The sequence below is a fragment of the Mus pahari genome, chromosome 9 (assembly GCF_900095145.1).
Source record: "Mus pahari chromosome 9, PAHARI_EIJ_v1.1, whole genome shotgun sequence".
In the NCBI taxonomy this organism is placed as follows: domain Eukaryota; kingdom Metazoa; phylum Chordata; class Mammalia; order Rodentia; family Muridae; genus Mus; species Mus pahari.
In genome coordinates, this window is record NC_034598.1 from 28,331,146 (window position 1) to 28,345,463 (window position 14,318).

Sequence of the window (14,318 nt, forward strand, 5' to 3'; positions counted from 1 at the left end):
GTTTCTCTGTATAGCCCTGGCTGTCCTGGAACTCACTCTGTAGACCAGGCTGGCCTCGAACTCAGAAATCCACCTGCCTCTGCCTCCCAAGTGCTTGGGATTAAAGGCGTGCGCCACCATGCCCGGCTGAGCCTGGCTTTTATTTCTTTATAGTTAAAAAAAATTCTGATTACATCTATAATCTTAGGGTTTCTGTTGCTGTGAAGAGACACCATGACCAAGGCAACTAATAAGGACAACATGTAATTGGGACTGGCTTACTGTTTCAGGTGCAGCCCATTCTCATTCATCATAGTAGTATGCAGTAGATATGGTTCTCAGGAAGTAGATGAGAGTTCTGCCCCTTGCTTCGAAGGCAGCCAGGAGTCTGTTTTCTATATACCTATGCCAGGAGCAGGAACTCTCAAATCCACCTACACGGTTACACACTTCCTCCAACAAGGCCACACCTCCCAATGGTGTCACTTTCCATGGGCCAAGCATATTCAAACCACCACAGTCTATTAGTCTACTGTATGTGTGTATAAAACTATGGGCTGGGTTTCTCTGTGTAGCCCTGGCTGTCCTGGAACTCACTCTGTAGACCAGGCTGGCCTCGAACTCAGAGACCCGCCTTCCTCTGCCTCCCAAGTGCTGGGATTAAAGGCGTGTGCCACCACGCCTGGCTATTGCTATCGGTTTTGGTAACTGGTTTTGTCTTTGAATTAGTATTTATAGTATTAATTAAACCTGTTAACGCAATTGTCTTAGATTAGGAAATGCATAATTGTTTCCTTTGATTATTTTGTTATCGTGTAATGAAGGTCTTTCTCAGTTCATGTCATGCTGAGTTGTATCCTGCTTTTCAGGGGTCTCCTTCTTTACCTTTGGTACCTTGAAGAGTGTTGGGCTTTCCTATGCCCCTGCCCTGCTTGGCCGACCTTCGTCCGACAACCCCAATGTCTTAGTTTTGAAAACTCACATAAATCTCCTTTGTGGTGGTGTTGCTGGAGCAATAGCACAGACGATATCGTAAGTGCCTGTACTTGAGTTCCTAAGCCTCTGGTTCTGGTCATGACTGACATTGTGATCATGCTATTCTCTTCTAATCCATCATTGAAGAGCAGAATCTTTTATAAAATATCACTTCATTTTGATAAATACTAATTCAGACATACCTTTTTCAGACATACCTTCATCATAAGCATATTATAGGTAATGGCATGCCAATAGTTGATTGCATTAGTCCAGATCCTCCCACTTTCCTATGGATTCGTTTGAAAAAAAAAAAAAAACAATCACATAAATATAAGCATTCATTTCTTTGTTGTTTGTTTTATTTGTTTGTATTGTTTTTTGAGACAGGGTTTCTTTGTATAGGCCTGGCTATCTTTTTGCCTTTTTTTTTTTTTTTAAGATTTATTTATTATATGTAAGTACACTGTAGCTGTCTTCAGACACTCCAGAAGAGGGAGTCAGATCCTGATAATGATGGTTGTGAGCCACCATGTGGTTGCTGGGATTTAAACTCTGCACCTTTAGAAGAGCAGTCGGGTGCTCTTACCCACTGAGCCATCTCACCAGCCCCCAGACCTGGCTGTCTTGGAACTCAATTTGTGGACCAGGCTGACCTCAAAGTTAAAAAAATCTGCCCACAAGAAGTTTCTGACATTTGAGCCATATAATGTGTGTGTGTGTGGTCTGTGGGGTGAATATGTGATATATGTTTTATGTGTGTGTGTGGATTGTGTTATGAGAGTGTGTATATGTGTAATATGTGGTGTGTTATGTGTGTGTGTGTATATGTGTTTTTGGATTGTGGTGTGCTAGTATGTATGTGTATGATGTGTGTGTGTGTGTGTGTGTTCCAGATAGTATATGAAGCATTGTAAGATTAAGTTCACTGAAGGGAAAATACAATAGCTGACTCAGAAACTCCCCTTTTGTATAGATTTTGTATGTATGTATGTATGTATGTATGTATGTATGTATGTATGTATATGTATTTGTATATAGGAGTACAGTTCTCTCAGAGGCCAGAAGAGGGTATCAGATCCCCTGCATTACAGATGTGTACTGACCAGTTTTGTGTGTCAACCTGATACAAGTTAGAGTCATTAGAGGAAGAAGGAGCCTCAGTTGGGAAAATACCTCTGTGAGATCCAGCTGTAGGACATTTTTTCAATTGGTGATCAATGGAGAGGACCCAGCCCATTGTGGGTGGTGCCATCCCTGGGCTGGTGGTCCTGGGTTCTGTAAGAAAGCAGGCTGAGCAAGCCAGGGGGAGCAAGCCAGTAAGCAGCACCCTCTACGGCCTCTGCATCAGCTCTGCCTCCAGGTTCCTGTCCTGTGTGAGTTCCTGTCCTGACTTGCAGTGATGAGCAATAATATGGAAGTATAAGCCAAATACAGTCTTCCTCTCCAACTTGCTCTTTGGTCACAGTGTTTTGTCACAATTGGGAAGGTGGTTTCAAGCCATTTGTCCAGACCAGAAGAGATGAAGTAGAAGGAGACAAAAGGACTGAAAGCTAAGCAGCAGGACTTTCAGAGAAAGCCTCCGAGGTGGCCAAGGACATGTCTTGAGCACCAGGAAGGCACCAGGAGTTCTGTCACCAGACTCTTGAATGCTGGGCGGGCCAGGCAGAGTCAGCTGGGTAAGATGCTCAGCCCCAGAGCTGCTCTGGGAAAGGAGATTGTATCTGCAGATGTCAAGTAATGCTAAGCCATGGAAGATAAAGGAGAGATGTCTGCTTTGCTGTGGGAGTCTGGCTGTGGACTTCTGTGGACTCCTGGCCATCCATCTCCCCATGTTCTAGTCCTTTTCCTGGCCCTGTCACCTCCCTTTCCTCAAAGCTGACTTTTTTTTTTTTTAAAGATTTATTTATTTATTATATGAAAGTACACTGTAGCTGTCTTCACACACTCCAGAAGAGGGTGTCAGATCTTGTTACGGATGGTTATGAGCCATCATGTGGTTGCTGGGATTTGAACTCCGGACCTTCGGAAGAGCAATTGGGTGCTCTTACCCACTGAGCCATCTCACCAGCCCTCAAAGCTGACAGCTTATAGCCTGTCTAAAAAACCCAGGGTCTCCTGTGGTCAAAACTAGTCTCTAACTTGTTATGTAGGTGAGGATGGCTTTGAACTTAAGATTCTCCTGCCTCCACCTGCCCAGTCCCAGGTGCTCAGTAGATATTGGTTTCAATGGTTGTCAGGTAGGAATTGAGAGATTGTTTTTAAGTCTTTAATTCTTGTGTTTCTTCAGCTACCCATTTGATGTGACCCGTCGGAGAATGCAGTTAGGGGCAGTCCTGCCGGAGTTTGAGAAGTGCCTGTAAGTGTTCTAAAGTCTTATCTGTTCATAGTCTTTAGAAACCTAGTGGTCTTTAAATGTTTATTTTTTATTTTTATTTTTATTTTTTTTATTTTTTTTATTTTTATTTTTTTTTATTTTTTTTGGTTTTTCGAGACAGGGTTTTTCTGTATAGCTCTGGCTGTCCTGGAACTCACTCTGTAGACCAGGCTGGCCTCGAACTCAGAAATCCACCTGCCTCTGCCTCCCGAGTGCTGGGATTAAAGGCGTGCGCCACCACGCCCGGCTTAAATGTTTATTTTTTAAAAAAAGATTTATTTATTATTAGATGTAAGTACACTGTAGCTGTCTTCAGACATTCAAGAAGAGGACATCAGATCTCATTATGGATGGTTGTGAGCTACCATGTGGTTGCTGGGATTTGAACTCAGGACCTTTGGAAGAGCAGTCGATACTCTTAACTGCTGAGACAGAATTTAGCCGGGCGGTGGTGGCGCACGCCTTTAATCCCAGCACTCGGGAGGCAGAGGCAGGTGATTTCTGAGTTCGAGGCTAGCCTGGTCTACAGAGTGAGTTCCAGGACAGCCAGGGCTATATAGAGAAACCCTGTCTTGAAAAACCAAAAAAAACAAAAAAAGGCAGAATCTCATGTAGCCCTGGTTGGCTTCCAATTCTGTATGCAACATGGATGACCTTGAAGTTGTGAGCTTCCTTTCTCAAATTCTGAGTGCCAGGGATAAGTGTGGCCCTTTTACCCAGCCTCTTGGTTGGTTGGTACTTGAGACAGGATCTCACTATGTAGTACACATCTGCCCTTGAACATGCACCATCCTTTAGGGCTACACAAGACCTTATCTCAGAGAAAACCAACCTGACCCAATCCATGGGCAGGGAATGAAAGAGAAAGCAAAGAGGAGGATAGGGTCCTACAGTCTTCCCCAGCTGCCCCCAGCCAGGCCCCACCTGGGAGAGGTCTCATCATTCCCAGCAGTGCCCCTTAGAACTCGGGTAACCCAAGGCTTGAGGCCTGCAGCTCCAAGCAGCTGCAGAGAAGTTGCACTGTAAAGGAAGCTTGAAGAGTGGCTGTTCATACAGCCAGTGTTTCCATCAGAGTGGCTGTGGGCTAGCGCTGTCGGTTCACAGCCTCGGTGGGGTACAGACTGAGCACATGGTCCCGAGGAGCCTGGGAATGTAGACCTGTGGAATGTTTGTCTTTTGGAGTGACTTTTTTTTTTTTTTTTTTTTGTCATTGTGATATGTTAGCTATGTGTCACCTTCGTCTTCTGGAAGCTATTCCAGATGGAAGTTTACACAAAGTCTCATGTACTGCATGCAGGCCACTTTGCTTTTGCTTGCACGTGTGTCTGCACCTCGTCCATCCCTGGTACCTGCTGAAGCCAGAAGAGGGTGTTGGGCCCTGTGAGACTGGAGTTACAGATGGTTGTAGAACACCTTGTGGGTGTTGAGAATGGAACCTGAGTTCAGAAGTTCTCTTAACTCCTGAGCCAACTCTCCAGGCCAGTTTTCAAACATTTGACTTACTTTAGCAAAGACTAGCCTTGAATGCCTGGTTTTCCTGTCCCTGTCCCCCAAGTGCTAAGCCTACAGGCTTGCACCACCTGGACTCGTTTGTATGCGTGTATTTATATATGCAGATATTTATTGCTTTATTTGAGTCAAAGTCTCTCTCTGTAGCTCGAATTGGCTTGAAACTCCTGTTTTAGCTTCTGAAGTGCTAAGATTATAAACTTGAGCAACCATAACCAGTTAAGCCTCCTTTCAAAATGCTACGATAGGTTGGTTCTGGTGGCATAGCCCTCTTTGTCCAGCACTCTAGGGAGGCAGAAGATTATAGTTCAAAGCCAGCCCAGGCTACAGAGCACCATTCTGTCTGAAGAAACCATCCAAACAAACAATAAACAAAGTTGTTCTGGGCTCTTAAGTTGTCTTGTCACCTTGTAGGTGGCTTGTCACCTTTGGATGGTTGCTAAATCATTTTCCTCTGCCTTTCAGTACCATGCGGGAGACCATGAAGTATGTCTATGGACACCATGGGATTCGGAGAGGATTGTACCGTGGCTTATCTCTGAACTACATCCGCTGTATTCCCTCTCAAGCTGTGGCTTTCACAACGTACGAACTGATGAAGCAATTTTTTCACCTTAACTGAAAGAAAAAAAATCATGATTTGTAGTTATTTTCCTCAGTAAATTCTCAGAAGGATGTGTGTGTGTGTATGTGTGTGTGTGCGTGTGTGTGTGTGTGTGCATATATATATATATGATACCTTAATTGTGAAGGAAACATTACTTGAAGGGGACATTTGCCCTGACACAGGAACCACTGGTATTTTAATACTTGATTTCTTTAAGGTTTTAAATCATAGATCAAAAATTCTTAGCATAATTTGTTTTTTTTCTTTTTGATGGGATCTCCATTTGTTGCCCTGGCTGGCTTGGACCTCACTGTGGAGAGACCTTCTCTTTGTAGAGAGGCAATGCTCTTGTCTTTGCCTCCCACATTCTGAGATTCCAGGCATGGGTCACCATGCCTGCTCCTACATACTTATTAATGGCAAACGTTATACCTTCCACCCTGAAAAGCCATCTTGGGTAAAGTGTTATTTGGAAGGAACAGAAGGTTCACATTTGAGTTCAAGAGATTGCCATTAGTCCTACCATACCATTCCAAACTTTGCATTGTAATTGTGGTTACTGAGGGGGAGGGGCTGGAATCAAACCCAGGGCCTTTGCATGCCAAGCACATGTACTCATTAGGCCACATCCCCAGCCTGCCAGCGCCATGGCACTGAGCTATGTCACTGGCCTCTTCCTTTCTTAACGTGGTGCTGGGGATCATACTCATGCATGCTGATTGTGTAATTTCACACTGCCAATGGCCCACACCCCCAGCCCGCTAACCCCGCTCGTTATTCCCCCTCCCACTCTGTCCCTTCTCTACATGTTCTGGGGAGTAAACTCAGGGTCTCTCTGCCTATCTTGCTAGATAAGCGCTCTACCTCTGAACTACATCTCCAGCCTTCTAACATTGTGTAATGTTATTAAAACCAGCTGACTTCCTTTTATTGTAGCAGAAGGAGAACTGAATATGTAAGGTCTGTGAAACAGAGCCAGCAACAAAGTAGTGTTCTTATTATGTTTCTCCTCATAATTCTTCTCTTCCAACTCTCTTTGGGGATTGAGTCCAGGACGTTGTACATGGCAGGCATGATGAGATCCCATCAGAAAGCCAGCTGTACACTGAGGTATATATCCCCAGATGTCCTTCCTTCTCAATTAAGTTACTGTTGTATTTGAAAGGAGATTGTCAACAAATGAAGAAAGTTCCAGGTCTTGTTCAAATTCTATTACCATGGACTTTGATTATCACGAGTTTAAAAAGCCACTGTGTTTCCCAGAGATGGTTATGATAAAGATTAAATATCTTTGCCCTTAAAAGGAGAGTAGCATTGTAGATGCTTGTCTCAAATAACTTGGTGTGTACTAGGAAATTTAAATGGACCATCAGTTTAGATGAAGCAATGTTTCCCAGGTATTATGTCAAGATATAAGTTCTTCCATGTAATGTAAGTTTAGTGTGTCATAGTCCTAAGCGTAAATATAAAACACATTTTGATTGTTACATTTTAAAGAGGTTGTTTAGAATATAAGGATTCTGATCATTGTGTTTAGAACACTTTTTTGTTGTAAGCATGACCCATGGAGTAGAAGCATTAAACTGTCTCTAGAGGTAGTTATTTGTAGAACTGATATGATTTTTAAAACATTAAAATTAAGCTGCAAATGTTATTTCTTCATTTTTTTCATGTATATAAAGATTTCTTGTCATATCTTGGAAAAAATTGGATGAATTAGTTTCATTTTTATAATCTTTATTTTAAAAATAAAAATGTATCTTTTGATTTGTAAATGTACCAGGAGTGGGGATAAGTCTGTTTATAAAGATCTTTTGTATATTTTAATTTCTGGACCACATTGTAGCTAACTATTCCATTCAATCTTAAGGTAATTTAAATCTATAAAATAAATATCTCAATTATATTATCAATAAAGAAAACTGAAAATATTTTCTAAAATAAGAAATTGCCTTCTGTGTCTGTTATAGAATCCATAAGATATTAAAGGTAGTTTTTATCCTTGTTTTTTTTTTTTTAAAGAAATATTTATTTATTGTATGTATATGAGTACACTGTAGCTGTCTTCAGACACACCAGAAGAGGGCATCAGATCTCATTACAGATGGTTGTGAGCCACCATGTGGTTGCTGGGAATTGAACTCAGGACCTCTGGAAGAGCAGTCAGTACTCTTAACCGCTGAGCCATCTCTCCAGCCCTTTATCCTTGTTTTGGTGGTTTGTTTTATTTATTTATCTTTGGAACCTGAGATAAACCTGAGGGCTCTGCACATGCTAGGTAACCACTTCACCACCAGCAGGCTATTCATTTTATTTTCCCTTATTTATGTAATGTTATTTTACATGAATGAGTTTTGCCAGCATGTATGTCTGTGCTTCACAGCTATGCCTCCTACCCAAGGAAGTCAGAAGTAAAACAAAACTTCCCTGGATGCACAGATGCTTGTGAGCCCCTTGTAGGGGTTTGGAATCAAACTGGAGCCCTCTGGAAGAGCAGTCAGAGCTCTTAACTATTGAGCCGTCTCTCCAGCCCTTTATTTTCTCAAACAGTCTCTTTATGTAACCCAAGCTGGCCTGAAACTCAAAATCTTCCTGTCTCAGCCTTTTCTGTGCTGGGATTATAGATATGTGCTACTGTATCAAGCCAATACCTTTCTTTTAAATGTTTGCATTATTGATAAGGAAAAAATGTTAACTATAAAACAAAGAGTAGGAGGGCTGGGGAGATGGTTCAGGTGATAGAGCCATAAAACTTACATCCATATTCCTAGCATCCACACACTAGGGTTTAGCCATAGACCCTGTCTCATAAAGTGAAGAGCCGTAGGAGGCACTGACAGTCGAATCAGCGGTGTCTATACATGTATACATACAGGTGCAAACACATGCATGGACATCAGAGTAGACAAATGGTAAGATAATGAAATGGCTTCTTTTAAAAGAATTTTTCTTTCGACTTGTCTTTCCTTTGGTTGTTTTTTGTTTTTTGTTTTTTTTTTTAAGACAGGGTTTCTCTGTAGACCAGGCTGGCCTGGAACTCAGACATCCATCCCCCTGCTCCTGCCTTGAGCACTGGGAACAAAGGCGTGTGCTACCACTGCCCGGCAAGATTTACTTTTTTTTGTTTGTTTTGTTTTTTGAGACAGGGTTTCTCTGTATAGCCCTGGCTGTCCTGGAACTCACTTTGTAGACCAGGCTGGCCTCGAACTCAGAAATCCATCTGCCTCTGCCTCCCGAGTGCTGGGATTAAAGGCGTGCGCCACCACTGCCCGGCTAGATTTACTTTTTAAAAGATTTATTTTGTGTGTGTGTGCCTGTGAGTACGTGTGTGCACTATGTGCATGAGGATGCCTTTCGAGGCCAGAGGATGGGAGGCATCAAAACTCTGCAACTGGATAGGGACTAATGGCTGTGGGAAGCAGCCAGGTACGCACTGGAAGCTCAACTGCATCTCCCGCCCTCCTGCTCTGGAAAGACGGGATTGCAGTGAGATGCGTGCAGTTGCGCGGCAGCCCGACGGCGGGAAAGCGCCTCTGGTCCTGCGCTGTGCTTCCCGGCGCCGAGAGCGCGGGAGGTAGTGGCGCGCTTTTGGCCTGCTGCGCATGCGCAGCGCGCTGGCGCGTCTCCGGCACTCGGAGTTGCGGTCGCCGCCGCTGACTTACGCTGCCCGCTCTCCCGGCGGGTTTCGGCAGGGATGGAGCCGCTGGACGAGCTGGACCTGCTGCTGCTGGAGGAGGACGGCGGACCGGAGGCCGTGCCGCGGGTGGAGCTGTGAGCCTGCGGGAGGACGGCGGGCGCGAGGGGCGAGCGCGGGCAGGACCGGCGCCGTATTCCCGGGTGTTAGCTGGAAGGGCGATCCTCATCGGCCAGTGTAATTGGGACCTCGGCTTGCTGGTGTAGCTCGCTGTGTTTTCACACGTCGGCTCACCCCTGTCATTGATACCTTGGATTTGATTTTTGTTTTATTTGCGTGTGCGGAGGACCCGCATGTGGCGGTCGGAGGAGCACCGGTGCTAGTTCTTTGCTTTCACGTGGGACCGCGGGGTCAAACTCCGGGTTGAAGGCTTGCCAGGAATCGTCTTTAGTCAGACCCAGTGCTCTTTATTTTTAAATTTATTTAAATGTATATATGCGCGTGCCTGAGTTTAGAGGTATCTCCTGTCGCTCTTGTTACAGGCAGTGGTGAGCTGCCTGATGCGGGTGCTGGGAATTGAACTTGGGGCATCCCTCCAATATATCTTTTAAGAGTTCCTGGAGGTGTCACAGCCTACCCCCCGGAAATTAATGCAAGAGGTTAAATGGGGGTGTTGAGTGATAACATTTACGAAAATAATTGATGGTGCTGCCCCACCCCCAAGTGATTAGTAGGGGAAGGTGGAAGGCATTTATTTGTTTATTGAGGCAGGGTCTCTCAATATTCATGGCTGGCACGGAGTTCCTCCTTTCTCTGCCTCCAGACTGTTGGCTGGCATCAAAGTTGTGTGCCACCATGCCTGGCAGCGTTTCATGTTTTTATTGGAGAGGGTTGGTGGCTTGTTAGGATTATGGAAACCCACCCAGAGAGACATAAAAAGGGAAGGGATGTGGCTTTCCAAACTAGTGTGCATAGTTTCATTATTGTGAAATACAAATAAGAAATTCATGGGTACAGGAATGAGCCTCCTTATACACACACACACACCCTGGTTAATAAGGTAAGGTGCTGTGGCTCAGAAGCCTCTGTTAGCAACTCCAGCAGGAGAGTTTGAGACCTGCCTTTGCATCCACAAGAGACACCTTTCCTGGGAAGCCCAGGGGGAGCTTGTTTTCTTGACAAGGAGAGGGGCTCCTCCCTGCATCTGTACTATGTTGGACTAGATTTGTTTGGTGGTGCTGGGGGAACCAACACCCGGTATACAGTAGGCCCAAGTCCTCTAATGCTGTAAAGATTAGTATGATTGGATGATTGGCAGCAATTGCAATTGCAGAGAGCCTTTCATGCTGCTTCCCTGCCTCCTCCTCCTCCTTCTTCTTCTTCTTCTTCTTCTTCTTCTTCTTCTTCTTCTTCTTCTTCTTCTTCTTCTTCTTCTTCTTCTTCTTNTCTTCTTCTTCTTCTTCTTCTTCTTCTTCTTCTTTTTCTTCTTCTTCTTCTTCTTCTTCTTCTTCTTCTTCTTCTTCTTCTTCTTCTTCTTCTTTTTTTTTTTTTTGTTTTTGTTTTTTGTTTTTTTCGAGACAGGGTTTCTCTGTATAGCCCTGGCTGTCCTGGAACTCACTCTGTAGACCAGGCTGGCCTTGACTCAGAAATCTGCCTGCCTCTGCCTTTAATCTGGGATTAAAGGTGTGCGCCACCACACCCGGCTCCCTGCCCACTTTCAAGCAGTAATTGGGTGGACCAGGCACAACAGGCGCTATGCCATGGAACATTGTCATGCCCAGTATATCAATTATCTGGAAAACCCATAGGAACATCTCCCGTTAGTTGTACTTCCTAAATGCTTTTGATGGTGGTAGAAACCCTTTTTGGTATTTTCCAGGTTTTGAGATAGCCCAGGCTAGCCTCAAACTGAGATGTGTAACCAGCCCAGGACGGCTTTGACCTTCTGGTCTCTGATCCTGCTTTCCCCACTTCCCAAGTGTTTGCTTTGTTGCTGCTGCTGTTTTATTATACAGGGTCTCATTTTGTAGACCAGGCTAACCTTGTGTGGTTAGGAGTTAGGAGTGGGGCCTGGAGGCCCAAGAAACAGCCACATGGGCTGATTAATGTTCAGCGCAGGTATTGGTGACAGTTGGCCCAACTGGTGGGCATTCCCCTGTTTGTAGACTGACCCTACCCTCACCCCTCCCCAGTTCTAACCATTACTGCCTTCTAGTTTAAATACCGATCAGAAGCCGGGTGTGGCGGCGCACGCCTTTAGTCCCAGCACTTGGGAGGCAGAGGCGGGCGGATTTCTGAGTTCAAGGCCAGCCTGGTCTGCAGAGTGAGTTCCAGGACAGCCAGGGCTATACAGAGAAACCCTGTCTCGAAAAACCAAAAAAAAAAAAAAAAAAAAAAAATTACTGATCAGAACATATGTAACCATATGTAACTTTGTTTTGATCTTTTGCAACACTTGAATTTGTGGTAGTTCCCCTGCCCCAGCCTCCCAAGCCCTAGGAGTGAGTCCTGTCCAGCTTCCCTTATTGCTCATATACCTTTTAAAAGGAGAAGAATCACTTCTTGTTTGCTTTGAAATGGTTCCACATGGCCGTCCCGGCTAGCTCAAACTCCCTACGCATCTAAGGATGTCTTCAATCTTCTGCCTCAGATTCTTCAGTGTTCGGGTTAGAAGCATGAGACACCACACTCAGACACCTAGTTTGCGAGGGCTGGCCATGAGAACGACTCCCAGCCTTTGTGCACGCTTGGCAAGCCCTCTCCCAACTACCCCAGCCTCCAGCACTTATAACAGGAATTCTCCCCCATGTCATTCTTAAGTTTAAGTTTTTCAGACCAAAGAAGACTAGAAAACCAGAAGATTGACTTACGCAGAGCCCAGGCACCTGGCTGCTTATCTTACTGCTGGGATAGGATGGTTTCTATGTTTTCCATTTATTTAGACTTCGGAAGAAGGCGGATGCTTTGTTCCCGGAGACAGTTCTGAGCCGAGGAGTGGATAACCGGTACCTGGTGCTAGCTGTGGAGACCGTGCAGAATGAAAGAGGAGCTGAGGAGAAGCGCTTGCTCATCACCGCAGACCGAGAGCACGAAGTCCTGTGCATCCTGAGGAATGGCTGGTGATTTGCATTTTTGACTTGGAGCCAGGATTTGGTGGTCTGGTGGTTTGTTGCTTTCTTTGCTGTCACGTAGCCCAGGCTGTACCTGAACTGATGGATGGTATCTTGCCTCCACTTCCTCACCTCCACAATGCCCGGCGACAAGTTAATTTTTGTTTAATTTCTATTTAAAAATTTGTGGAGCCGGGCGTGGTGGCGCACGCCTTTAATCCTAGTACTCGGGAGGCAGAGGCAGGTGGATTTCTGAGTTCGAGGCCAGCCTGGTCTACAAAGTGAGTTCCATGACAGCCAGGGCTACACAGAGAAACCCTGTCTCGAAAAACCAAAAAAAATTTGTTTTGTGTGTTTTATCTGCATGTATATATTCAAACATCATGTGTGTGTGTGGTATCATGGAGGCCAGAGGAGTATATTGGATCCCCTGGAACTGTATTACAGACAGTTGTGGGCTGTACTGTGGGTGCTGGGAACTGAACCAGGATCCTCTGCAGGGGCAGGCGGTGCTCTTAGCCATAGAGCTGTCTCTTTAGCAACCCCCCCACTTCAAAATCTAATACCCAGAGGTTTAAAAATATTTATTCTTCAGCTAAAGTCCTCGATGCTTCTGGATGCGGATTTTTAACTGTGGGATCCTAGATTGTCTGTTCCTGCCTCAACCTTGCCTGTTTTCAGGAGCTCGGTACCGGTTGAGCCAGGGGACATCGTTCACTTAGAGGGAGACTGCACATCCGAACCGTGGATCATCGACGATGACTTTGGATATTTTATCCTGTACCCGGACATGATGATCTCCGGCACAAGCGTCGCCAGCAGCATTCGGTGTCTGAGACGAGCTGTCCTGAGCGAGACCTTCAGGGTGAGTGGCTTCAGTCTGTGTTTCTACACTGTTTCCCCCTGCTGTGCCACAGCCTTGGTGGAATCCAAAGCCTCACTCTGCTGAGCTGCATCTTCAGCCCCTGTAAAGGCCTTCGCACCAGCATCCGGTCCTCACCTGCTATGCTTTACCTACGGACTGAGAGCCACCTGCCGAGAGTCACGCGCCCAGAGTCACGCACCTAGCAATTGCAATGTCGGGATGCGGACTCCTTTGAGTTTTATTTAGCGATGTCTTAGTTAGGGTTTTATTGCTGTGAAGAGACACCATGACCACGGCAACTCTTATAAAGGCAATCATTTCATTGGGGCTGGCTTACAGTTTCAGAGGTTCAGTCCGTTATCATTCTGGCGGGAAGCGTGGTGGCAGGCAGGTGTGGTGCTGGAGAAGCAGCTGAGAGTTCTATATATGGATCCTAAGGCAGCCAGGTGGAGACTGACTTCCAAACTTGCTGTAGCTTGAGCTCTAGGAGCCCTTGAAGCCCACCCACACAGTGACACACTTCCTCTAAACGAGGCCACACCTCCTAATCATTTGGCTTCCCTTGGCCATGCCTATTCAAACCTCCCTAAGCATTTATTAGCAATATTCATGAGAATGAGAGTGTATGCCTATGTCCCCAAGCTCAAGGGCAATTTTCTTAGCCTTTAAAAGGGAAACTCCTCAGGAGGCAGACTGTAAACCTCAGCGACAGCCCAGGAGGAAGAGGGAAAGCCACTGTGCCTGAGTTAACCCAGCATACAAAAAGAGTGGTGGGAAAGAGGTAGAAAGAAGGAAACGAAGAGTTTCGGGTTTGTGAATAACTCAGAAAAGTCGGCCGACCCACAGAGCTTCGTGTCTGCTGCTTTGCAGATATCTACTTTTAAAAATACTTTTTTAGAGGGCCGGAGAGATGGCTCAGCAGTTAAGAGCACTGACTGTTCTTTTGAAGGTACTGAGTTCAAATCCTAGCAACCACATGGTAGCTCACAACCATCTGTAATGACATCTGACACCCTCTACTGGAGTGTCTGAAGACAACTACAGTGTACTTACATATAAATAATAAGTAAATCTTTAAAAAAGAATTTGTTTTTATAGGTGGTGTGGTGGCCCATGCCTTTAATCTCAGTTCTCTCGAGGGAGAGGCAGGCGGGTCTCTGTGAGTTCGAGACCCCGAGTCCAGGGTAGGCAGGGCTGCTTACATTAAGAAACCCTGTCTTAAAACCAAAGGGGGGGGAAAAAGTGTGTGTGTGTGTGTGTGT

General features: G+C 45.3%; 2 protein-coding genes across 3 annotated transcripts in view; both read left to right on the forward strand.

The window, feature by feature from the left end:
- Nucleotides 1–7,378, forward strand: part of Slc25a16 (solute carrier family 25 member 16) — a 30,315-nt gene extending 22,937 nt beyond the window's left edge. Inside the window, exons 7-9 of the mRNA XM_021205457.2 lie at nt 849–1,011; nt 3,245–3,313; nt 5,306–7,378. Of these exons, the coding sequence (XP_021061116.1) occupies nt 849–1,011; nt 3,245–3,313; nt 5,306–5,462 (389 nt within the window). The 3' untranslated portion in view covers nt 5,463–7,378. The remainder of the gene's footprint in view (nt 1–848; nt 1,012–3,244; nt 3,314–5,305) is intronic.
- A 1,720-nt stretch (nt 7,379–9,098) lies between these two features.
- Dna2 (DNA replication helicase/nuclease 2) overlaps nt 9,099–14,318 on the forward strand; it is a 29,678-nt gene continuing 24,458 nt past the window's right edge. Inside the window, exons 1-3 of one of the 2 annotated variants that reach the window (XM_021205863.1) lie at nt 9,099–9,218; nt 12,024–12,200; nt 12,873–13,056. In XM_021205863.1, the coding sequence (XP_021061522.1) occupies nt 9,142–9,218; nt 12,024–12,200; nt 12,873–13,056 (438 nt within the window). In that variant the 5' untranslated portion in view covers nt 9,099–9,141. The remainder of the gene's footprint in view (nt 9,219–12,023; nt 12,201–12,872; nt 13,057–14,318) is intronic. The other variant, XR_003844530.1, reaches the window with a different exon arrangement.